General features: G+C 22.2%; 10 protein-coding genes across 10 annotated transcripts in view; 8 read left to right on the top strand and 2 right to left on the bottom strand.

The window, feature by feature from the left end:
• The window catches only part of DDB_G0279267 (histone deacetylase family protein), a gene marked incomplete at both ends in the record, with an annotated part of 4,766 nt that extends 1,606 nt beyond the window's left edge, over positions 1 to 3,160 (top strand). Inside the window, one exon of the mRNA XM_636670.1 lies at positions 1 to 3,160. This exon is cut by the window's left edge and continues 1,115 nt beyond it. Coding sequence (XP_641762.1) covers positions 1 to 3,160 — 3,160 coding nt within the window.
• Positions 3,161 to 3,606: 446 nt separating this feature from the next.
• Positions 3,607 to 4,492, top strand: DDB_G0279265 (UPF0559 protein; the record flags this gene model as incomplete). Its single annotated transcript, XM_636669.2, has 3 exons — positions 3,607 to 3,787; positions 3,870 to 4,108; positions 4,226 to 4,492. The coding sequence occupies 3 exons, from the start codon at positions 3,607 to 3,609 to the stop codon at positions 4,490 to 4,492; spliced, it is 687 nt and encodes a 228-aa protein (XP_641761.2).
• Positions 4,493 to 4,795: 303 nt separating this feature from the next.
• On the top strand, positions 4,796 to 7,233 carry DDB_G0279263 (hypothetical protein; the record flags this gene model as incomplete). The annotated part of the gene is made up of 3 exons (XM_636668.1): positions 4,796 to 5,061; positions 5,178 to 6,898; positions 6,992 to 7,233. The coding sequence occupies 3 exons, from the start codon at positions 4,796 to 4,798 to the stop codon at positions 7,231 to 7,233; spliced, it is 2,229 nt and encodes a 742-aa protein (XP_641760.1).
• A 174-nt stretch (positions 7,234 to 7,407) lies between these two features.
• DDB_G0279261 (hypothetical protein) lies at positions 7,408 to 9,318 on the bottom strand (the record flags this gene model as incomplete). The annotated part of the gene is made up of 1 exon (XM_636667.1): positions 7,408 to 9,318. The coding sequence occupies one exon, from the start codon at positions 9,316 to 9,318 to the stop codon at positions 7,408 to 7,410; it is 1,911 nt and encodes a 636-aa protein (XP_641759.1).
• Positions 9,319 to 9,727: 409 nt separating this feature from the next.
• DDB_G0279395 (hypothetical protein) lies at positions 9,728 to 11,140 on the top strand (the record flags this gene model as incomplete). Its single annotated transcript, XM_636666.1, has 2 exons — positions 9,728 to 10,330; positions 10,415 to 11,140. The coding sequence occupies 2 exons, from the start codon at positions 9,728 to 9,730 to the stop codon at positions 11,138 to 11,140; spliced, it is 1,329 nt and encodes a 442-aa protein (XP_641758.1).
• A 526-nt stretch (positions 11,141 to 11,666) lies between these two features.
• Positions 11,667 to 12,989, top strand: DDB_G0279393 (hypothetical protein; the record flags this gene model as incomplete). Its single annotated transcript, XM_636665.1, has 2 exons — positions 11,667 to 12,497; positions 12,582 to 12,989. The coding sequence occupies 2 exons, from the start codon at positions 11,667 to 11,669 to the stop codon at positions 12,987 to 12,989; spliced, it is 1,239 nt and encodes a 412-aa protein (XP_641757.1).
• A 213-nt stretch (positions 12,990 to 13,202) lies between these two features.
• Positions 13,203 to 15,728, bottom strand: DDB_G0279259 (hypothetical protein; the record flags this gene model as incomplete). The annotated part of the gene is made up of 1 exon (XM_636664.1): positions 13,203 to 15,728. The coding sequence occupies one exon, from the start codon at positions 15,726 to 15,728 to the stop codon at positions 13,203 to 13,205; it is 2,526 nt and encodes an 841-aa protein (XP_641756.1).
• A 1,486-nt stretch (positions 15,729 to 17,214) lies between these two features.
• Positions 17,215 to 18,198, top strand: hbx8 (homeodomain containing protein; the record flags this gene model as incomplete). Its single annotated transcript, XM_636663.1, has 1 exon — positions 17,215 to 18,198. The coding sequence occupies one exon, from the start codon at positions 17,215 to 17,217 to the stop codon at positions 18,196 to 18,198; it is 984 nt and encodes a 327-aa protein (XP_641755.1).
• A 784-nt stretch (positions 18,199 to 18,982) lies between these two features.
• DDB_G0279255 (hypothetical protein) lies at positions 18,983 to 24,201 on the top strand (the record flags this gene model as incomplete). Its single annotated transcript, XM_636662.1, has 2 exons — positions 18,983 to 23,818; positions 23,941 to 24,201. The coding sequence occupies 2 exons, from the start codon at positions 18,983 to 18,985 to the stop codon at positions 24,199 to 24,201; spliced, it is 5,097 nt and encodes a 1,698-aa protein (XP_641754.1).
• Positions 24,202 to 24,456: 255 nt separating this feature from the next.
• On the top strand, positions 24,457 to 26,088 carry DDB_G0279253 (regulator of chromosome condensation domain-containing protein; the record flags this gene model as incomplete). Its single annotated transcript, XM_636661.1, has 2 exons — positions 24,457 to 24,472; positions 24,566 to 26,088. 2 exons carry the CDS (start codon positions 24,457 to 24,459, stop codon positions 26,086 to 26,088), a joined length of 1,539 nt encoding a protein of 512 aa, XP_641753.1.
• Between the last annotated feature and the right edge of the window lie 5 nt (positions 26,089 to 26,093).

Genomic DNA, 26,093 nt, shown 5'->3' with positions numbered 1-26,093 from the left:
AAATAATAATAATAGTAATAATATTATTCCGATCCAATCGACATATGGTCAACCAACACCACCACCAACGAAACCACCAGTTTCAAGTAAAGCACCAGCAGTCTATCATAACGTTCGAGTCCCTTCACCAAACACAACTGTAGATAACAATAACAATAATAATAATAATAATAATAATAATAATAATAATAATAATAATAATAATAATAATAATAATAATAATAATAGTAATAATAATAATAATAGTAATAATAATAATAACAATATCAATAACAATAATAATAATAACAATAATAGTAATAACAATAATAATGGTAATAGTAATAACAACAATAATAATAATTCAAATTATCAACAACAACATCAATATTTTTCACCAAACCAAAACTATATTCAACAACAAGTTCAAGCAGTACAAACACAACAAGCACAGCATATATTAGCACAACAACAAGCACAAGCACAACAACAATATATTCAACAACTTCAACTACAACAACAAACATTAGCACATGCACAATCACAAGCTGCACATCAAGCACAAACATTAACACACTCTAGACATAATGATCTATTGTCACCTATAGATTCACAAATTTGGGCACCAATACAATATAGTTGGATTCAAACTCATTATAATCCATCCTCATCATTATTGGAATGCTTAAAGCGATTAATAAATTCGGTGGTTGTTTTTTCTAATGAGTTACCAGTCGATCAAAGATTAAAGATGATTAACTTTTTAACGACTCTCTCATCACCATCATCGGAATCACAATATAACACAAATGCAAGTAAACAAATGTTGAATTGTATTGACAATAGTGTATTTAACATCACCAAACATTATCAAATGCTCTATCAATCGATATCAAAACATTACTCAATGATGGAAGATAGTTTCATACCATTAACTGAAGTTTATTTCGATGAAAATGAAATTAACAAATTCATTCATTTCTCTGATCAATTCAAAATCATTGAAGAACAATTTGAATTCATTCTTCGTGAATTATCTTCAATTAGAGATACTCTTATTATTAAAAGGGAAAATATTGAAAAGAATATTATAGAATCTTCAAAATTTTTAAATAATAGTAGTAATAATGACAATGGTATAGAAGAAATTGGATTAGAACAAGCAAAACAAGATACTACAAGATTATTAGAATCATTGGCACCTTTGGAAACTACATTAAATTCAATGGAAATTAAATTTAAATCAATTCAAAAAGAGATTTCAATGGTCATTAGAGTTTTCTCTTTCTTTGAATTACTTTATAATATTCATATCAACTGTCATCAAACAATCGTTGAAAAACATTCAAGACAATTATCAACCTATATGATTGATGTAATTCAACAATCTTTATACAATTGTGATGTAATCTCTGTTGCTTATAATAGATTAAAAACTGGTCTTTTTAATTCAAATAATAATAACAATAATAATAACAATAACAATAATAATAATAATGAGGAAGATGATCAATTAATTGATACAACTAATCCATTCATTAATAAATTAAGTGATTTATTATCAAAATATGAAAATATTAGTAAAAATAATAATAATAATAATAATAATAATAATAATAATAATAATAATAATAATAATAATAATAATAATAATAATAATAATAATAACAATAATAGAAATAGAGATAGAGATAGAGAATTTGAAAGAGATAATAATAGTAATAACAATAATAATAATATTGAAAAAGAAAGAAATAGAAATAATAGAATTAGGGATAGAGATAATATGGATATTGATAATATTTCATCATTTATTAGTAATAATCAACAACAACATATTGGTCAATCACAATCGGTACAACAATCATCACAATTACCAAAAGAAAGAAAAGTGATGGCACTTTATCATACTACTTGCTTAGATCATTTAGTACCTGATGATCATCCTGAATCACCAAAACGTTTAAGTTCAGTTATAAAGGCAATCAATGATTTCTCGAGACAATCTGATAGGTTAATCATTAAAAATGATCCAGAGGAAATTAATGATAAATGGATTTTAACAGTTCATTCACCAGAGTATCTTAGATTGTTGGAGGATTTAACCGAGAAATTGGATGCAAATGAAATTCGTCCATTAAATGTAAATAATGATGGTGCAAGCACAGGCATTAATCAATTCTCAACATCAACTCCAATCACAACAACTGGTACTGCCACTGTTACTCCAGGTTCCACAACAAGTAGTACAAATGGTGAGCAATGCGAAGATGGTGATACATTCGTAAGCAAACTATCTTTACATGCCGCCAAAAGATCTGCTGGTGCAACTTGTCAAGCCATTGATAACGTTATGAAAGGTAATGTAACAAGTGCTTTTGTTGCCGCTCGCCCACCTGGTCATCATGCTGGTAGAGATGGTTTAACTAGTGGTACTAGTTCTCAAGGATTTTGTCTATTGAATCATGTTTGTATTGGTGCTAAATACGCTCAACTCAAGTATAATTTAGATAAAATTGCAATCATTGATTTCGATGTTCATCATGGAAATGGTACCGAAGAAATATTATCAAATGATCAAGGTTTCTATTTCCTTAGTATTCATATGTTTGAAGAAGGTTTCTATCCTGGTAGTGGTGGTGGTGTTGGTTCAATTGGTGTAGTTAATTTAAATGAATTTAATGAACAAAACGATTATGATGATGATGATAATAATAATGATGTAAATAATAATAATAATAATAATAATAATAATAATAATAATAATAATAATAATAATAATAATAAAAATAATAATAATAATAATAGTAATTCAATAACACAACAATCAACAATTACTAATAATAGCAATTGTAAAGGAAACATTGTAAATATTCCATTGGACCCAAAGAGTTCTGCAAGTTCATTTTTAAAAGCATTTTCAATTATTATTGATAAGTTGAATGATTATCAACCAGAACTAATTTTAATTTCTTGTGGATTCGATGCACATATGGAGGATCATTTGGCTTCTTTATGTTTATTGGAAGAAAACTATGTCGAAATTACAAGATCCCTACGTAGAGTTGCCGATCGTTGGTGTAAAGGTAGATTGGTTTCAATATTAGAAGGTGGTTATAATATAAATGCCTTAAGACAATGTACAATTGCTCATTTATCTGCATTAAGCGAAGACGATTAAAAAAAAAAAAAAAAAAAAAAAAAAAAAACTGAAACTTTAAAAAAAAAAACAAAGAAAAAAACTCCAAAACCAACAGATTTATATATATAAAACAAAACAGAATTTAAATAAAAAAAAAAAAATGATTTTAAGAAAATAAGTGATTTATTAAATTTTTTTAATTCCAGATTTCATTTCACAAAAAAAAATAAATAGATAAAAAAATTAAAAAAAAACTAAGATATCAAAAAAAAAAATTAGATTAATCTAAGTCTTAAAAACAATTGTATTGATTTCTTTTTTTAGAAATTATATTAAATTTTTAATTTAAAAAAAAAAAAAAAAAAAAAAAAAAAAAAAAATTTGAAAAATGAAAAAAAAAAAAAATTAAAAATTACAAAGTTATATTATTTCACACACAACACACCTTTTTTCCGCATATTTATATATATACAATTTACAAAAACATGTCAAATAGCTATTCATCGAATGCACAAAAAAAAGTTATATCCACAAGCGAGTGGGATGATAAACTTGCAGAAGTTAATATATCAAAATCTGATTTAAATAAATTAGTTATGAATTATCTTGTCATTGAAGGTTATCAAGAAGCAGCTGCAAAATTTCAAGAAGAATCATCTACACAAAGTAAGTAATTAATTTATTAAATTATTATTATTATTATTATTATTATATTTTTAAATTAATTAATTTCTTTTTTTTATATTAGCAACTGTTGATCTTGCATCAATAGCAGATAGAATGGCAATAAGATCAGCGATACAATGTGGTGATGTTGAAAAAGGAATTGAGATTGTCAATGATTTAAATCCAGAGATATTAGATACAAATCCACAACTATACTTTCATTTACAACAACAAAAATTAATAGAATTAATTAGAAAGGGTATGACTGCTGAAGCTTTAAAATTTGCTCAAGATGAACTTGCACCACAAGGTGAAGAGAATGTATGTAATAATAATAATAATAATAATAGTAATAATAATTATGTAATTTTTAATAAAAAAATAAATAATTAATAATAATAATAATTTATAAATTATTTGGATTGTAATTAACAATAGAATAAATTTTTAGAAGAACTTGAAAAAACGATATCATTATTAGTTTTTGAAGATACAGCAAAATCACCATTGTCTTCATTATTAGATCACTCACAAAGACAAAAAACTGCAGGTGAATTAAATTCTGCAATTCTTTTAAGTCAATCTCAAGATAAAGATCCAAAATTACCAACAATTTTAAAATTATTAAAATGGGCTCAAACTCAATTAGATTCAAAATGTATTTATCCTAAAATTACAAATACTGTAACTGGCGAATATGAATAAATAAAAAAATAAAAAATAAATATAGAAAATAAAAGAAATAATAGTTACTATTATTTATTCATCCTTTTTGTACATAAATTGTAAATAATAATAATAATAGAAAAATAAAAATATAAACATTCACCAAAAACAGAAATTAGAAAAAAATCTAATCTTCTAAGAATTGTTTTTTTTTTTTTCAATTTTTTTTTTTTTTTTTTTTCAATTTTTTTTTTTTTTTAATTTTTATTTTTTATTTTTTAATAAGAATTATAATTATTAAAAAATAGAATAATAAAAAAAAAAAAAAAATTACATTTACAAATGGTAGAATTGGATACAACTATTTTAAATGAAGATAAAAATACAAGTAGTCTTACAGAGGAACCATCAAATGCTTGGGGAAGATTATTATCTTTAAATACAGTATTTCCACATGTTGAAATTGTTGATGATGAATGTGCCTTTGGTAGAAATTCAACTTGTCAAGTTATATTCACAGATAAGAAAATTAGTTCAAAACATTGTAGATTTTACAGAAAAAAAAATGAAGGTCAAGTTGATTATAGTTTTTATCTTGATGATTATAGGTAATTATTTATTATTAATAATATATATTATTATTATTCAATCAAAATAATTTTTTATGTGTGGTATTTATAAATTGACTTTTTATTTTATTTCTTTTTTTTTTTTTTATTATTAGTTCAAATGGTACATTTGTAAATAGAAAAAGAGTTGGAAAAGGTAATACAGTACCAATTGTAAATGGTAATGAAATTTCATTATCAACAACAATAGAACAATCTGATCCAACTAGAGTTGTTTATATATTTTATGATTTAGAAAAATTAAGAAGAGAAGAAGAAGAAGAAAATAAAAAAAAAGAGAATGAAGAAAGTGGTTTCACATTGGCAGCAGATGATATTACAAATGAAATCTCTGATTTAAGTGATATGTCTCCAATAAAAAAACAAAATAGTAATTTATCAACAAATAGTGATAATAATGATTCAACAACCACAACAACAACTTCAATAAAAACTTCAACTTCAAAATTAAATAGATCATCATCTAATTCATCAGTTAAAGATGATAATAATAATAATAATAATAATAATAATAATAATAATAATAATAATAATAATAATAATAATAATAATAATAATAATAATAATAATAATAATAATAATAATAATGGAAAATTAAAAAGAAAATCATCGGAATTGGATAATATTGATGGTGATTTAGTAAAAAAGAAAACAAATACAAATAATGTTTCAATAGATGTAAATAAAGATACAAATGATACCTCAATGGATGTTGATAAACCAACTACCATTACCACCAAAACAATAAATGATAGTACTAATATTAATAAAAGTGATGTTTCAATGAGTGACGAAAATGATTCAAAGAAATCAACTACCAATACAACAACAACTACAACAACAACTACCTCTTCAACAGATAATAATAATAATAAAAATAATAATAATAATAATAATAATAACAATAACACAAACACACCAACAAAACCAAATAATGATAATAATAATAATACACCAACTAAAACCACCACTACTACTACTACTACAGCAACAAAGAAAGAAATTGATATTGAAGAAACAATTGGAGAGAATTTAATTTGTGGTATTTGTCAAGATATAATTTATAAGTGTTTAACATTAATTCCATGTATGCATAATTTTTGTGTATGTTGTTATGGTGATTGGAGAGCCAATTCAATGGATTGTCCACAATGTCGTCAAAGTGTTAAATCTGCACAAAAGAATCATGCAATCAATAATTTGATTGAATTATATTTAAAAAAGAATCCAGAAAAAGTTAGAGACCCAGAAGAATTAGAGTCAATGGATAAACGTTGTAAGATCACCGATGAAATGTTAAAGAATGGTTCACTCAATAAATCATCTCGTAAATATGATAATGATGAATATGAAGATGAAGATGAAGATTATTCAGAGGATGAAGAATATTATTCATCTGAAGAGGATGATAAATTCATACCTTCAAAATGTACATTCTGCCATCCAAACCCACCAAATCAAATAACTGGTTATCAATGCCCCGAATCACCTGCCAATGCTACCTATGCAACTCAAACTAAACATCTCAATTGCTCCAATTGCTATAAGATATTCCCTAAAGAACCGGTTGAACCAGTTGGTATTAGATGTGGTTTTTGTCACAATGCTTTTTGTAACCTATATCAAGCTTGCTCAAAAGGTGGAAATTTTGGTAAAATGAAAGATCTTCCAGTTAATAATTTACCAAGTGATGCTTTTGGTGGTAATCAATTTGAAGTTAAAATTTTAAATGATTATTTAACTAAAAATGTTAAAACTGTACGTCAATTATATTTAGATATTTTAGAAGATATTGATTCAAAAAAATTAATTATTCGTAAGTTTAAATTTTAATTTTATAACATTTTTATTATTATTATTTTATTATTAATTTTTATTTTTTTTCATTTAAAAAAAAAACTATTTTTAGCAACTTCAAGTAATATAATAATGCCAACAAGTCCATGTTCAGAACAATATAGATGCCTTGGATGTGCATCACATTTCTTTTCAAAAACATTATTTTATTATCGTTTATCAATTCCAAAAGAAAAACTTCCAGATTATGCAAATAGAGATAATTGTTATTATGGAAAAAGTTGTCGTACTCAATTCTCTAAATTTGATCATGCAAAGAAATTAAATCATATTTGTGAACAAACTAAATTTTAAAATAAAAATAAAAATAAAAATAAAAAGAAAATTAAAAAATAATAAAAATAATAATAATAATAAAAATAAATAAAACAAATCAACAACAATAATAATCTTTTTAAAAATTTAAACTTGTATATTTTGTTCAATAATTTATTTAATTTTTATTTATTTTTTTAAATTTTATTTTTATTACTCATTAGTAACCCCAAATAAAGTTATCTCTTTATAACCATTTTTATTTAAACAAATTGAATTAATATAACTAGTTTTTGGAGTTATATCATTTTGAATGAATTTTTCGTGATCACTTATAATGACATCAGTGATTTGAAATTTAAGGTTTACAATGAAATTACGACAAAGTTTTAAATTTAACCATTGATCGAGTAGAATTAATGATTTCATTGGTGGTACTTTCATATCAATGATTAACCAATCGAAAGATGATTCTGGATTAAATTCAAAAGCATTCATTTCTAAAAATTTTAAATTTCTACTATCATTTAAATCTAAACATTTTGAATTTAAAGGTGATTTATCGATTGAAGTAACATGACAACCTTGAAGTAAACTAAACAATGTCCAACCACCTGGACTACTACCTAAATCAATGACAGTTTCGTTTGGTTTCATTGATGGGAATGGTGTTAAATTTGGTGGAAATTTTTGAAACAATTCAAATAATTTTAAAAATGATCTTGATGGTAAGAAATTTTCAACCAATTCTTCGGTTTTCATTGATTTAATATACTCAAGTTTTAACATATCAACTTTTGATACTAAATTTCTTTTTATATGACTAATATGATTTTTACCATACTGACGAGGGTCGGAATTTGTAAACAATTCATAAATATAGTTTGGTATTAACTCTGTATTTAACTCTCTACCAATATGTGAAGGATAGACACCAATGATTTTCTCTAAATATTTATAAATCGGTGGTGTAACTACACTAATATATCCACTACTCTTTTTATCTGAACATAGAATTTGTATCAATGCTTCATCCTCTTCGATTGGTAATGTAGCATTTCTAATGGTTTCAAAATTGTAACATGCGAAAAGTGGGCTATTGAATCTTCGTGCCTTTGTCAATATAGCTCTGGTCAATTGGTATCGGTAGTTTGAAACTTTGGCCTCTGATGTGGGTGTAACTATTTGAATTCTCCATGTTCTCCATTTACAATGTTTAAAATTACTAGAAATGAAATCATATCCAATATCACTCCATTTACCATTCGATTGTTCTTCAATCAAAATACTATTTGGAAATATTTGTTTACAAAATCCAATAAATGGTTGTGATTGGTTATTATTATTATCATCATCATTTTCTTTAACTTTTATATTAAAATCTTCATTATCATCATAATAAGTATTATTTTTTATAAAATCATTAATTCTTGACCATTGAATATTACCAATGATTATATTTTTATCTTTATTCCATCCTGTTTTACCCTTTAATTGAATTCTTAATTGTTGTAATGCATAATCTATATGTGTATCATCTTTAACTTTTACAACTGTTAATGTTTTATATGCAATTCTTTGATTTGGATCTTCATAAATTTCATAATTATCTTTTAATTCTTTTTTTTTCTTATTATTATTATTATTATTATTATTATTATTATTATTATTATTATTATTATTATTATTATTATTATTATTATTATTATTATTACCATTATTACCTTTTAATTCATTATAGTAATTTTCATTATTTTCATTATTTTCATTATTTTCATTATTTTCTTCATTGTCATTATTTTCATTATTTAAATCTTTTTGAAATTTATTTGATTTATTTTTGTTATTATTTTTATTATTGAAATTTAATTGATATTTTTTTGTAATTTTTTTATTATTTTCATCATTAATTTTCCTAATATTATTATTAACTATAAATTTTGAAACTATTTTTTCGGTTAAATTAAATATATCATTATTTTCATTATTTTCATTATTTTCATTATTTTCATTATTTTTATCAATATTTGTATTAGTTGTGAAATATTTTATTCTATTTATATTATTAATCCGAATAAATGAAAACTTTGAAATAGATGATAATTTTGGTTTAAGTTGATTCATATTTTAATTTTTATTTTTTATTTTTTTTTTATTTTTATTTTATTTTTTGAAATTAATTAAAATTGAGTTCTGTATCGTTTTTTTTTTTTTTTTTTTTTTTTTTTTGGAAAAGCTAAAAAAATAAAAAAAAAATAAAAAAAAATAAAAAAAAAAAAAAACCCAAAATAATTTAATTTTTTAATTTTTTAATTTTTTTTTTTTAATATTTATTTTTAAACAACTCCCTTAAAATCAAATAAATAACGATTTCTTTTTTTTTTTTTTTTTTTTTTTTAGTAATGTAACCATAAAACAATAGTTGTAATAATAATAATAATAATAATAATAGAAATAATAATAATAATAATAATAATAATAATAATAATAATAAAAAAAAAAAAAAAAAAAAAAATTAATTAATAATAATAAAATGATAACAATTTCAGTTATTGGTGTATATATATTTATATTATTTGTTATATGTAGTCAATGGATTTTAGTTTATGAACCATTAAATTTTTTTAATAATATATGGGGACAAACATATATAATAGTATATCATTTATTAGCATTATTATTATTAAGATGTTATAGTATGTCAGTATTAACAGATCCAGGTAGTCCACCATCAACATGGTTACCAGAAGGTAAAACAAAACAAGATTTAACAATATTAATTGACCAATTCAAACATTTAAATCAAAGTAATAATAAATCTAAATCAACTACAGTATTGGTTGATGATGATTTAAGTACAATAACAATTGTAAATAGTAAAAACAGTAAAAACAACAACAACAACAACAACAAAGCTAGATTCTGTTCACAATGTTGTGCTTTTAAACCACCAAGAACTCATCATTGTAAACAATGTAAAAGATGTATTCTAAAACATGATCATCATTGTCCTTGGATTGGTAATTGTACTGGTTTTAGAAATCAAAAGTTTTTCATTCAATTTTTATTTTATGTTGTAATATTAACTTCAATTACAATCACAACTTTAACTATATCAGGTTTTTATATTTTAAATGTTAATTTAAATGTAGTGTATATATTTAGTGTATTTATAATATATATATATATATTAACATCTTATCAATCTTATTATATTTAGTTAAATGATTCAAATAGTGCTAAAATTAATAATAATAATAATAACAATTCAAATGAAGTTGATTTTTTAGTATCAAGTATAATAGTAACAATAATGTATATTTTTAATTTCTCTGGTGTATTACCAGTATTGTTAGGTGTTAGTGGTTTATTCTTCTTTCAAATGGAATTTTTGTTAGGAAATTATACACCCGTTGAAAGATATGAAAGAAAGAAAGAAGGAAAATATGCAAGAAGGAATGGATTAAAATATAAATGGAAATTCGATAAAGGTTGGAAATTTAATTTTAGAGAAGTTATGGGTGATACTTTAATTCAATGGTTTTTCCCAATAGGTTTTCCAAAAACTGATGGTACTTATTGGAGAGAGAATGAACTTTATTTACAACAACAAAGATTATTAAATAATTCTTCTTCTCCTTCCTCCTCTTCCTCTTCAATAATAGCAACTACAAATAATCAACCAATCAATATTAATAATAATAATGATGATAATAATAATAATAATATTATTAATAAGAATGATAATGGCAATATAAAATTAGAAACTATACAACAACAGCCAATTAATGGCGCGAATATAGGTTATGATGATGATGACGACGATGATGATGATAGTGAATCAATTGAAATTAATGATTTTATAAGAAGTGACAGTAATCAACCTTTAATACCCTCAAATCAACAATCACAAAAACCATCATTTGGTTTTGTTGAAAATGTTTAATAAAAATTAAAAATAAAAATTAAAACAAAAAAAAACAACCTTCCAAACAAAATGGTGGCACATTAACCTTTTGTAATTTTGTTTTTTTTTTTTTTTTTCAACCAATTTACAAAATTTTTTTGATTCTATTTTTAGGTTTTTGACAAAATTGATTTTCAAACCATTGTTTTTATTTTTTATATTTTTTTTTATTTTTAATATTTTTTTTTTTTTTTTTTTTTTGTAAAACTATTTTTTAATATAAAAATCTGGAAAAAAATGGATTTGTTTTAACCCAAAACAAAAGTTAAAAAATAATTTTAAAATAAAAAAAAAAATAAAAATAAAAAAAATGAAAATTTTTTTTTTTTTTACACACTTGTTTCAACCTTTTGAAGAAGATACACAATATAAAATAATAATAATAATAGCAATATATATGTCGTGAGGGGCGGTTATTAATATTTTTATCATAAATAAAATAAAAAAAAAAAAGAAAAAAAAAAAAAAAAAAAAAAGAAAAAAAAAAAAAAAGACAAATCAAAATATGAATAGTAATAAATTTATTGATTCAAAAAATTTATCAAGTAGTGTTGATTTTGATTATAACTATCATAATCATTATAGTAATAGTATTAATAATAATAATAGTATAAATAATAATATTAACAATAATAATAATAATAATAATAATAATAATTTAAAACAAACTAGAATTAGTATAAGTGGTAGTAATGTAAATTTAAATAGTAGTATGGATTCTAGTATGATAATGAATAATTTAAATTATAGAAATAGTTTTAATAATAGTTTTAACAATATCAATAGAATAATAAATGTAAATAATAATAATAATAATAGTATAACCAATAATATTAATAATGTAAATAATAATAGTATAAACAATAATATTAATAATATTAATAATATTAATAATGTAAATAGTGTAAATAATAGTAATAGTAGTAGTAATAGTAATATTAGTAATGGCAATAATAGTATTAATAATAATAATAATAATAATAATAATAATAATAATAATAATAATAATAATAATAATAATAATAATAATAATAATAATAATAATAATAATAATAATAATAGTAGTGCTATTATTAGCAATAATATTAATGATGATGAAAAAGTACTACCAAATATATCAAATTCAAATGTTAGGAGATTTGAAAATGAAGATAATATAAATGAAAGTAGTGGTAATTTATCATCAATGGATTCAACACAATTAAGTAATAATGATATATTAAATGGTCAAATGGCAAGTTTACAAAGAGATGTAGATTATTTAAAACTTCAATTAAAGAAATCAAATAATGAAAAGAATTTATTAGAATTTAAAAATCAATTATTGTTAGATATGGTAAGAAAGAAGAAAAAAATAAAAATAAAATAAAATTAATATATTAATTTACACTTTTTTTTTTTTTTTTTTTTTTGGAATTAGTTAACATTAAGTACATTAGATGTTAAATATTTTGAAAATTTAGAGAAACAGTGGGGAAGGAATCCTCAATATCAACAATATCAACAATTTTCCTCAACATTTAATAATGATCAATTTAGAAATCAAAGATCAAATCATAATATTATTAATAATAATAATGGTAATAACAATGTTAATAATTATAATGCTGATAATGATTCAATATATAACCAAAATTATGATAATGGTGATATTGACAATACTAATATCAATGATGATGATAATAATAATATAAATCAAAATGGTACTGATAATTTTCTATCATCTGTAATAACACCACCTATATCAACTCCATTACAATCAACACAACCAATACCAAAAGCTCAAATACCATTCGTATCACAATCAAGTTATAATAATAGTTTTTGAAAAAAAAAAAAAAAATAAAAAAACTGGAAATTTATTATTTATTTACATTAAATAAAAAAAATTAAAAAAAAATAAAAATAATATATAAATGTCTATAGATACATTTTGTAAATCAAATTTGGTTTTTTTTTTTTTTTTTTCTTAATATATATATATAGTATTTACAATAAGTTTTAATTAATTTTTTAATTTTATTTTTAATATTTACTATTGTTATTTCTTCTTTCCACCTTTATTTGATGATGATGATACCTTTTTATAAAATTTTTTTTTATTTGCTCTATTTTTTCTAAATTGAACATAAATTGGAGTACCAACGAATGGATAATAATCTCTAATACTACGTAATAGGAATCTAACTACTGAAGGTTCAACATTATCAGGATGATTTACCCAAAATACAAAAGTTGGTGGATAACCTCTTGCTTGTTGTGCAAATTTCAATTTTAAAGTATTTCTACCCATTTTTGGGAATTTATGTTTAAATGAAACCAATTTAATGATTTCTATTAACTCTGCAACACGTAATTTTTTCTCACGTTCGAAAAAGATTTTAATTGAAAGATCTACTGCTGTTGGAACACAAAATCCAGTTTTAGCTGATGTGAATAAAATTGGTGCAAAATCTAAAAATGATAATTTTGAACGTAATTCAGTTTCATAATCTTTTTGAAGTTTAGTAATTTTTGGCATTTCAACATTTGGTGGTAATGGTCTTTTAATTTTATTTTGACTAGTAATCTTTTCCAATTCTTCTAATTTAAGTTCTTTATTTTTTAAATATTCAATATATGCTTTTTGGAATTTTTCATCACTGTCTCCTTCTTCTTCATCTTTATCACCTTCTTTACCTTCTTCATATCTTTCTTCTTTTAAAATTTCATCAATATCAAAATCATATACTTCTCCATCATCTCCAATATCATTAATATCATCAATATCATCAATATCATCAACATAATTAATTTGACCATTTTTAGCATCTGGCCAATAAATATTTGAATATTCTAAATCTGAAGAATGTTGTAATTGTTTTTGTTTTTCTTCTTCTTGTTCCTCTCTTATTTTTTGTTTTCTTGTTTTTCTTTCTTCTAAAATTGAAGATTTCTTTTTTGATGAATCTTTTTTCTTACCATTTCTATTTAAAACATCATCAGTTTTTGAATTTTTAATATTATTTGAAATTAAATCATCAAGTAATGTATCTAAAGTAAAACTTGTATCAAAATTTTCATTTGCAATCGATTTTGACGATGATGATGATGATTTGTTTTGGAAATCATGGAAAAATAATTTATCAGTTATTTTTTGAGTTGCATGTTTATTCTTTAAATAAAGATCCCATTTATTTACAATTATAATCATACTTTTTCTATTTTCAACAACAAAACTTGCAATTTTTAAATCTTGTTCAGTGATACCAATTGTAGCATCGATTACAATGAAAACTACATGAGATTTTTCAATTGCTTTTAATGCCCATAATACTGAAGATTTCTCTAAACCAATTTTATGAGTTGAACGTCTTCTAATACCTGCTGTATCGATTAATGATAGTTCATGAGTATCACGCCAAAGGAAATTACAATCAACAGGATCATGTGTTGTACCTGGAATATCGGAAACGATTGAACGTTCTTCTTCAATGATTTTATTGAGTAAACTTGATTTACCGGCATTTGGTTGACCAACTATTGAAATTCTAATTGGACCAGGTTTTAAATCCTCTTCCAATTTCTCCAATGATAAATCCATGTGAGGGAATTGAGATAGAATTAACTCAAACATACTATGAACATTGTCACCGTGATGTGCTGAAAATGGTATAGGTTCACCGAATCCTAATCTTGTGATTTGAGTTTTCATCTCTTCGAAGTCTTCACCCCTCATTGAAACATTGTCTGCTTTATTAACACCAATGTAAATTGGTTTACCAAGTTTTTGTCTTTTTGATCTTAACATTCTTGCCAACTCTTTATCAATTGATGTTAAACCACTTTTATAATCCAATACGAATAGAATTGCATCGGCTTCTTCCATTGCAATCTCTGCTTGGTCTTGAATTACCCCTTGAAATTGATCTTTATCTTCTTTAGATTCACCAATTAAACCACCTGTATCAACCAATATAAATTCACGTCCATATAAAAATCCTTCACCATAATAACGATCTCTAGTAGTACCTGGTATCTCCTCTACTAATGCTCTTCTTTGTCCTTCTATAATTCTATTAAAAATTGTACTCTTTCCAACATTTGGTTTACCAATAATTGCAATAACTGGTTTATTTGAAATTGGTTTCATTAAAACTCTTTGATATGGTTGTTGTTGTTGTTGTTGTTGTTTATTGGTTTCTTCTATATTTTTATTATTATTATTATTATTATTATTATTATTATTATTATTATTATTATTATTTACATTTAATTCCTCTTCTTCATCTTCCTTTTCAACTTTATTATTCTCTATTTCATTCTCTATTTCATTTTTTATATTTTTATTTGTACAAAACAATCTTTTAAAATTTAAATTAAATTCATTTATATTAAAGGTTTTTGTATTACTACTGTTATTAAATTTTATTTGTTGTTGTTGTTGATGATGTTGGTTTTGTTGTGGATTTATAAATATGGCTTTGTAATTATTACTATTATTATTATTTACATATTTTGATAATGGTGTAGATAATGATTTAATGGAATTTTGTTTTTGACAAGATATCTCAAGTAATCTTTTCATTATCGTTTTTTAATTTAAAAAAAAAAAATAAAAAAATAAAAAAATAAAAAAATACCAAATTCCGTGATTAATTTTTTTTCCATTCGTTTTTTTTTATTTTTTTTTTTTTTTTATTTTTTTTAAATTTTTAATTTTTAATTAATTTTTTTGGGAGGTAGTGTTTATTTTAATCTCCTCAAATTTTAATCTCTTTTTTTTAAAATTAATTATTATGGGAAAAATTAAAAAATAATAATAATAATAATAATAATAATAATAATAATAATAATAATAATAATAATAATAATAATAATAATAATAATTTTTTTGTAAAGTTTCTCAAGATCCTTTAATTCGAACACAAAATCTTTGAATGTTTCAAAAAAATTTAATTTATCGAACACTGGATAAAATTAATAAAGAAAAAAAAAAAAAAAATAAATAATAATAATAATAATAATAATAATAATAATAATAATAACAACAATAATAATAATAATAAAAATAATAAAAATAAATAATTAACGATTGGGTTGAACAAAAATAATTTAATTTAAAAAAAAATAAAATAAAAAAAGAAAATAAAAATCCTATTTTTATCATTTTTCAAAGTGGTGTTTTGATGCACATGGGCAAATCTAGTCCAAAAAAATTGAAAAAAAAAAAAAAAATTGAAAAAAAAAAAATTGAAAAAAAAAAAAAAAAAAAACAATTCAAAATAAAAAAAATTAAAAAAAATATTTATACTTCCTTTAATTGTAATATAATTTTGAAAAAATGATAATAAAAAATATAATTTATTTTAATTTATCTTATTATGAGGTATAGATTTTTTTTAAACTCAAGATACACTCTGAAATTTAATCACATTCAATTAGATAAAAAATCTATACTATTTTTAGAGTCTTTGATTATATGAAAAATTAGATAAACAAACCACTTTGTGTCCACTTTAACAAAAGAAAACCTGGATATTGTGTGAATATTTTATTGTTACTTCTTATGGTCATTAATTTTTTATTTTTAGTACCACAACCACTATTGACCACATATTTTAGATTTTATAGATTTTAACTTTCACTGAGAGTGTATGGATTTATAATATTAAAAAAAAAAAAAAAAAAAAAAAAAAAAACCCCCAAGCAAAAAAATTATTTATCTCAATAATAATAATTTTTTTAATCAAAAAAAAAAACACATCCGAGGTTTTCTTTTTTTTTTTTATTTTTTTATTAATTTTTTTATATTTTTTTAATCATTTTTTTTTTTTTTTTGAATTCCTTAAAAGTTGTCTTTCAAAAAAAAAAAAATAAAAAAAATAAAATAAAAAAAAGACAAAAAAAAAAAAAAAAAAAATTTTTTTTATCATCAACCTTTTCTTTTTTTTTTTTTTTTTCAATTTTTTTTTAAATCTTATTTTTCCATCAAAAAAATATAGTCCATTTTAAAATTTTCTAAAAAAAATAAATAAAAAAAAAAAATAAAAAAAAAAAAAAAAATAAAAAGGATGGAAAATAATAATAATAAACAAAATGTTAAAAATAGAAATAATTTAAAAATAAAATTTAAGGAAGATTTCTGCAATGACTCCACAGAAGTTGAACAACAACCACCTTCTAATTTGTCTTCTCCAACTTCATATATTCAAGGAAATAAACTTTATTTTAATTTTTACGACAATATTAGTAATAATGTCTCAAATAATTATAGCTATAATTGTAACAATAAAAATAATAATAATAATAATAATAAAAATGACAATGGAAACTATTATTTCTTTAACAGTGAAAATATTTTAAAAAATAATCTCCAACAAAATGAAACAAAAAATAGTTGCCATCATTTAAATCAATCTTATAATAAAATTGAATTCCAAAATAATTATCAATCTGATTATCAATCAGATAATCAATCTGATTGTCAATCTGATAATCAATCAGATAATCAATCAGATAATCAAAGTGAAATTCAAAATAATAAAGATGGGAATGAATCTGTTGTACCACCCAAAGTTAAAAAAACAAGATCAAGAAAAACCAAAGAACATAAAGATCAACTTGAAAATTTGTTTAATTCTAATCCATTTCCAGATGCAATTGAAAAGGAAATTATTGCCTATCAATTTGATATGTCTGTTGAACAAATAGTAACTTGGTTCAAACATAAAAGAGAAAATCTTAAAAAAGCTCAACATTTGGAATATAAACAAAATTCAACCAAGAAATTCACCAAAACAACAAAGGAGCTCTATGTCTACTTTGAAAATTATCCTTTCCCTCAAGAGGAGAGAGTTGAATATTTTGCAAAGTCATATCATACTTCCAATGAAAAAATTTTAAATTGGTTCTCCAAAAAAAGATATAGCTTAAGAAAAACTCATTCTTTTATATATGACAAAGGATGTGGCTTATATAAATATGAAAATTCAAATTTTAATTTTTGTTCACATTTTCCAGAGAAAAAATTTGATATTAATTTTATAAATAACTAATAAAATCATCAAAACAATAAAATAAATTAAATGGAATAAAATAAAAATAAAAACAAAAAAAATATAATAAAAATAATAATATTAAAAATAAACCGTGATAAAAAATTTTTGAATTCATAGCTGTGCTAAGGATTGGCTGTTGTCTAATTTCTTATTGCGTTATAAGAAAAAAATAAAATTAAAAATTTTTTTTTTTTTTTTATTTTTTTTTTTTGGATTTTCAATAAATCTCATAATGTGATTCAACCAATCAGTGAAAAAAAAAAAAAATCTTGTCATCAGATTCAAAATTTTTGGCCAATCATTTTTTCACTTTTTTTTTTATTTTTATTTTTATTTTTTTTTTTATTATTGTTTTTTTTTTTTTTTGTGGCTTTCAAAATAAAAAAAAAAAAAAAAAATAGTCAATTGTTTCCATAACAATTTTTTTTTTTCCAACTGTTTTTTTTGTCGTAAAAATTAAAATCTATCAGAAAAAAAAAATTAAAAAAAAAATTAAAAAATAAAAATAAATAAAATAAAAAAAAAGAGAAAAAAAAAAAAAAAAAACAATTCGCACAGAAAATTTTTTTTTTTTTTTTTTATGGTTTGATCAATTTTAAATTTTGACAAAACAAACCTTTTTTTTTTTTTTTTTTTTTTTTTTTTTTTTTTTTTTTTTTTTTTTTTTTTTTTGTTTATTTTATTTTATAAACTCGATTTACAGCTATAGTATCAAAAGAATTTAAAATTTAAAATATTAACCAACAACAAATCCTAAAAAAAAAAAAAAAAAAAAAAAAAAATGAACTACAATTTGGATGGCCTTACATTATTGAATGGAAATAATGATGGTAATAACAACAATAAAAATAACAACAATAGTAGAAGTTTTGGTATAATTGGCAGTGGTTTATCCCAAGTATCACCATCATCATCAACATCAACAAATAGACATTATTCTCCATCATCAACTCCACCACAAAATAATAATGATAAAATTAATAATGTAAGTGGTGGTATTAATAATAATAACGGTAATACAATAAAAAATCAAACAAACTATCAAAATAATAATAATAGTAATAGTAATAATAATAATAAAAATAATAATAAAAATGATAAAATTGATAGAGAGGGTTATTATGATAATTATGCTGTAGAGAGATTTGTATATGAAAAAACAAATGACAATGATCATACCAACTATCACATGATAGTTAATGAATATGGTTCAGCTGATATTCAACACAATATAGCCAGACGTGAACAACATATACTTACACCTGATCTTGCATTTTTGGCAACCAATCCATTATTTTCACCAGGAACTTCATCTTCCACACCTCACAATACCTTTCATCCAAGAGCTCCATACAATCCTAATAATAACAATAATAACAACCACCTATCCAATGACAATAATGGCCAAAAACAACAACAACAACAACAACAACAACAACAACAACAACAACAACAACAACAACAACAACAACAACAACAACAACAACAACAACAACAGCTTTTTAAACAGCAACAACAGCAACAACAATTACAACTTCAACAACAAAGACTATCAAATTCTCAACAATTATATTCTTCACCAAATCAAAATTATTATTCACCAAAAAATTCAAATGGTAGTGGTGCTCTAAATAACCATGAAATTGAACAAAAACGAAATAGTTATGATGGTTTTGGTAATAAAACATTATTTTCATCGTCAACAAGTACTCATTATCAATCACCAAGTTCGCTTTCAAGTGCAGGTAGTTTAAATTCACCAAAAAGCCAAGTTTCTAGATTAAGTTCTAGTGATAATAACATTATTAGTAACTATAGTAATAATCTAATTGACTATAAAAATATAAATATTCGTAGTAGTCAAGATAATAGTTATTCCTCAATTGGTTCTAGTAATGATAATACTTTTAATAATAAACAACATCAACAAATTCAAGGATATCAACAACCACTTCAACAACCACTTCAACAACCACTTCAACCAGTTTACCAACTTAGTCAGCAATCACAACAAAACCAGCAAAACCAACTTGCTCAACAATCACAACAAAACCAACAAAACCAACAAAACCAACAAAACCAACAAAACCAACAAAACCAACAAAATCAACAAAACCAACAAAATCAACAAAACCAACAAAATCAACAAAACCAACAAAATCAACAAAACCAACAAAATCAACAAAACCAACAAAATCAACAAAACCAACAAAACCAACAAAACCAACAAAATCAACAATCACAACAAAACCAACAAAATCAACAAAATCAACAAAATCAACAAAATCAACAAAATCAACAAAATCAACAAAATCAACAAAATCAACAAAATCAACAAAACCAACAAAACCAACAAAATCAACAAAATCAACAAAATCAACAAAACCAATATAAAAAATCTTATTATAATAATAATAATAATAATAATAATAATAATAATAACAATAATAATAATAATAATAATAATAATAATAATAATAAAATTAATTATAATAATTCACCACCACAATATCAACAACAAATACAATCTTCACCACCAACATATAATAAAAGTAGATCAAATCCAAATATTACAAAACCAATTACTAGTGAAACTAAAATAGAAAAAGTTTCAAGATCATCACCATCTCTTTCAAAAACTAATGAGATCAATAGTTTACCTCCAACTACTCAATTAGAAGAAATTTGCATGCATAATTTATCAGTTATTGAAGAGTCACCAATAGAACAAGTATCGATTGTAAGAGAAGAACTTGAATCAATTCCTCTTCAAGAAGAGTCTGATATTGTTCAACCAAAATCAATAATCTCTGATGATCCTTCATTTAAACAAATTAACCTTACAGATGTATTAAATAAACATTTAATTAAAAATTCAATTGAATTTTCAAATAATAATAATAATAATAATAATAATAATAATAATAATTATAATAATTATAATGATGAAAGTAATAATAATAATAATATTAATACAAATGAAATAATTAAATTAAAAAATGAATTAAAAATTTCAAGTTCAATTTCAAATTCAAAAAATCAAGATATCATTCAAAGAGCATTGGATAAATCTAGATGTGATAAAAAGAAAATTCAATCAATCATTCAAAAGTTATTATTGGCTCAAAATAAATTATTAAATAAATTCTCTACTGATTTAATTAATAATAAATTGGAAGTTGAATTACCAATCATTGAAAATGAATCAATTCAAGATTTACCAGTAAAAAATGAAGAGATAAATTTAAATTTAGAAAAAGTTATTAATAATCAACCAAATGAAATTCGACCATTATTAACAAAACAAAATTTACTAATTCGTCAAAAATATTTATTATCAACACAACAACCAATTCAAAAAGCAACAAATGTAATATTACAATTAAAATCAACAACAACGACAACAGCAGCAGCATCAGCAGCAACAACATTACCAACAACAACAACAACAAAAACTCAGCCACTTGATCCAAATAAATTAGAAAAAGCAAATTTCGTTCAAAGACCAAAAGAATCACCTTCAAGATATTTATTCATAAAGAGTATAAGAGGTATTAATCATAATTTATTTAAATCAAAGATTGAATCAATTGGACAAATTAATTCAGTTTATGGTTCAATTAAAAATAAAGGAGGATTTTTAATAATCTCTTATTTGGATATTCGTCATTCAATTGAAGCATTTAACGAATTGCAAAAGGTTGACTTTGGAAGTAAATTGATTGTAAATTATTGTTTTGATAAGGATCAAACTGTTGATAAGGGAACATTAATAGCAACCTTTTCAAATGATGATCAGATAAAAAATATTGTAAATGATTTCAGTAAATTTGGTGAAATCAAAGATATTAGAGATTCTCCAAATAAACCACTTCAAAAGTTTGTTGAATTTTATAATATAAATTCAACCTTAAAAGCTATCAATAATTTAAATTCAGATAAAATAAAAGTTGCATTCTCTCATCATGGTGGTTCAAGTAAAGATTTAATAAAATTAAATTCAACAGAAGCTTTTAATGTTACAACTCATTATTTCAATGGTACTTATTTACCAACGACAACAACAACAACAGCAACAGCATCAACACCAACATCAACACAAGTTAATTCAATCACAAAATCACCATCTTTTTCAAGAGTACCAGCACCTTTATTAATTAAAACATCTCCACAAATTATTAAATATGTTACTGATTATGATGGTGATGTTAATGGTTTTTTATCTGCAATTGTTAATTTAACAATTAAAAAATTAGTTTCAAAAAATATTCAAATCAAAAACTATGTGGATTTATTTTTACAAACTTTCTTCTTAAAAACCTATAATACTTCAACAGTAACAGAATCAACAACAACACCTCAAAATGATTTGACAATTGTACCAAATGATTTTAAAGAATTTTTACAAATACAATTAAAAATTCAAAAAGAACAAAGTGAACAATTAAAGAATAAAGATTTAATTTCAACTCAACCTGATTCAATTACACCTAAATTATCAGTTTCTTCTTCTTCTTCTTTTTCTTCTTCTTCTTGTTCTTCTTCTTCAAATGATACAAAAATATCCGAAATTGATAAAAATAATAATAATATTAACAATAGCGATAATAATAATATTAATAATAATAATAATAATAGTAATAATAATAATAATAATGAAAATACCAATAATAGTGAAATTAAAAACAATCTTATAAATGATAATTTTGGTGAAAATGAAATTAATTGTAGAGTTTCTGAAACTTCAATTCAAAATCAAAAATCAACCCAACAAAATCCATTAAATAACGATATTGGCAATGAAAACTCTCAGCAACAGCCACAGCCACAACAGCAACAACAGCCACAACAACAAAACAAACCAGTTTTTTCTTACAAATCAAATGTTTTTAATACTAAAAATAATAATAATAGTTATAATAATTATAATAATAATAATAATTATAATAATAATTATAATAATAATTATAATAATTTAAATAATAAAAATCAACATCGTTTCAAGCATCAACTATCTCAACCTCATCAAAATCAATTTAAGAAGTATCAACCAACATGTAATAATAATAATAATAATAATAATAATAATAATAATAATAATAATAATAATAATAATAATAATAATAATAATAATAATAATAATAATAATAATAATAATAATAATCAACAACAACAACAACAACAACAACAAAAACATCAATATAATCAAACAGCTTATGAAGTTAGTATACTTGAAAATGAACAAGAACTTGAACAACTTGAAAGAAGAAGAAAAGAATTGGAATCAGAGATTCAACAGCAAAAAGCACAACAAAAGAATCAACAAAAGAATCAATTACAACAACAACAACCAAAAAAGAATCAAAACAATGGAACATTAAGAAATTCAACCAATTCCAAAGGAAAGAAAGAATTAAAAGAACCAAAGGAACCAAAAGAACCTGTAGATCCAACTTGTATTTTAATTCCAGAGAATATAATTAGTGGAGTTGATACAAGAACATCTTTAATGATTAGAAATATTCCAAATAGATTAACTCAACAAACTCTTACTGCCCTTATTGATGAAGAGTTTAAAGATACTTATGATTTTTTAAATATGCCATTAGATCCTCATGTAAGTTTTTTCTTCTTAACACATTTTTTAATTATAATCCTATTTTATTAATAATTTTTTTTTTTTTTTTTTTTTTTTTTTTTTTTTTTTTTTTTTTTTTTTTTTTTTTAAAAAAAAAATAGACAAAAGTAAGTCGGGGTTATGCATTTATTAATTTCAAAGATCATATGAATGTTTACCGATTCCATCAGAAATTTTTCCATACACGTTGGAAGAATTATAATCATGATAAGATTTGTGAAATTAATTATGCAATTATTCAAGGTGAAGAGGCCCTGTTACAATCAATAAAAAAGAAACAAGAGAAACTACAACTTAAAAAAGGTATTACTTCAAATGACGAAAACTCGGCATCTGAAGAAAAGCCAAATGAATCTTTATAATAAATTTTAAATAATTTGTATACAAGACTCTGTGTAATAGTAAAAAAAATAATAATAATAATAATAAAATAATAAATAATATATTTATTTATTTATTTTTATTTCATTCTATTTTTGGGATTATTTTTGAAAAAAAAAAAAAAATAAAATGAAAATATTTTTTTTTTTTTTTCAAAAGTGTGATATCTGAATGTTTTTATAAATATTTTTATTTTTTTTTTATATATTCTTTTCATAACAATAGTAATAATAAAAATGAAAATTTATTCTTGTAAGATATTACAAATTAAAAAATCATATACAATCCCACACACACTCACGCATATATATTGATTTTCTAAATTAATTTAAAATAAATATAAAGGGGGATCAGGAAATTTAGGACAATTAGGTATTGGTAATACTGATGATAGTGTTAGTACACCAACTTTAGTTTTACCACCAGATGGTAAAAAAGATTATGAAATTGTCAATGATATAGTTGGCGGAGGTTGTCATTCAATGATGATTATTGATAATGGAGATCTATATACATTTGGTTCAAATGATAGTGGTCAATTAGGAATAAATTCAAATGAACAACAACAACAACAACAACAACAACAACAACAACAACAACAACAACAACAACAACAACAACAACAACAACAATATCAAACAATTCCAACAATATTAAATTACTTTAAAATAAACTCAATTAAAATAAAAAATTGTTCAGGAGGATGGGCACATAGTTTAGCATGTGATAATAATGGAAATATTTATTCATGGGGTTCAAATAGTCATGGTCAATTGGGTATAGATACAACTTGTTCCTTAAATTCAACTTTATCAACATCAAATAATAAAAATAATAATAATAATAATAATAATAATAATAATAATAATAATAATAATAATAATAATAATAATAATAATAATAATAATAATAATAATAGTGGTGGAGTTATTAAAAAAAAAATTGTATTAAAGAAAAAGAAAGTTGAAAGAAAGAATTTAAATGAACCAAAGTTAATTGAAATTTTATTTAATAATAAAATTAGAATAGTTAGTGTATCATGTGGAATGAGACATTCAATTGCTTTATCAAGTGAAAATGATGTATACGGTTGGGGTTGTAATAAATTTGGTCAATTATCAAATTTAATTGATGGAAATAGTTTAAAGAGTAATAATAATAATAATAATATCAATGATATTGCTGATCCAATGGTTCAAGATTCACCAAAATTAATTAATTTTAAAAATGAAATTAAAATCATTCAAATTTCATGTGGATTTCAGCATACTCTTTTATTGGATATTAATTTTAAAAATGTATTATCATTTGGTCAAAATAAATTCGGACAATTAGGTAATGGTAATTTCATTGATCAATCAAATCCTTGTGTGATTGATATTTCATCATTTATATTACCAACTTCTACATCAAAATCATTAAATGATATTAAAATAAAAGAGATACAATGTGGTTGGAGTAATAGTTGTTTATTGACGAACCAAGATAAATTATATATATGTGGTCGTGGTGAGTATGGTATTTTAGGTGATAATAGAGATCTATCACTTGATAATAGTAATTCAAATCAATTTAAACTATTAAATAGCGAATCTTTTAATGAAAATAAAATTAAAAACTTTTCAATTGGTTCTGAGCATATCTTAATTCAAGTTTATTCAAATGATAATAATAATAATAATAATAATAATAATAATATATATTCATTTGGTTGGAATGAACATTATCAATTAGGTCTTTGTGAACCAATTATAATTGGTAAAGATGGTGATAATAAATCATTTCCACAACTATTACCTTCAATCAAAGGAAATGATAAAAGTTTAGTTAAAGCAGGTGGAGGAAATTCATTTTTTATTTTACCTTGATTATA

This window comes from Dictyostelium discoideum (assembly GCF_000004695.1).
Source record: "Dictyostelium discoideum AX4 chromosome 3 chromosome, whole genome shotgun sequence".
Classification (NCBI taxonomy): domain Eukaryota; phylum Evosea; class Eumycetozoa; order Dictyosteliales; family Dictyosteliaceae; genus Dictyostelium; species Dictyostelium discoideum.
The sequence above is the reverse complement of the archived record's forward strand: the minus strand, read 5'-3'. Positions and strand labels throughout refer to the sequence as shown.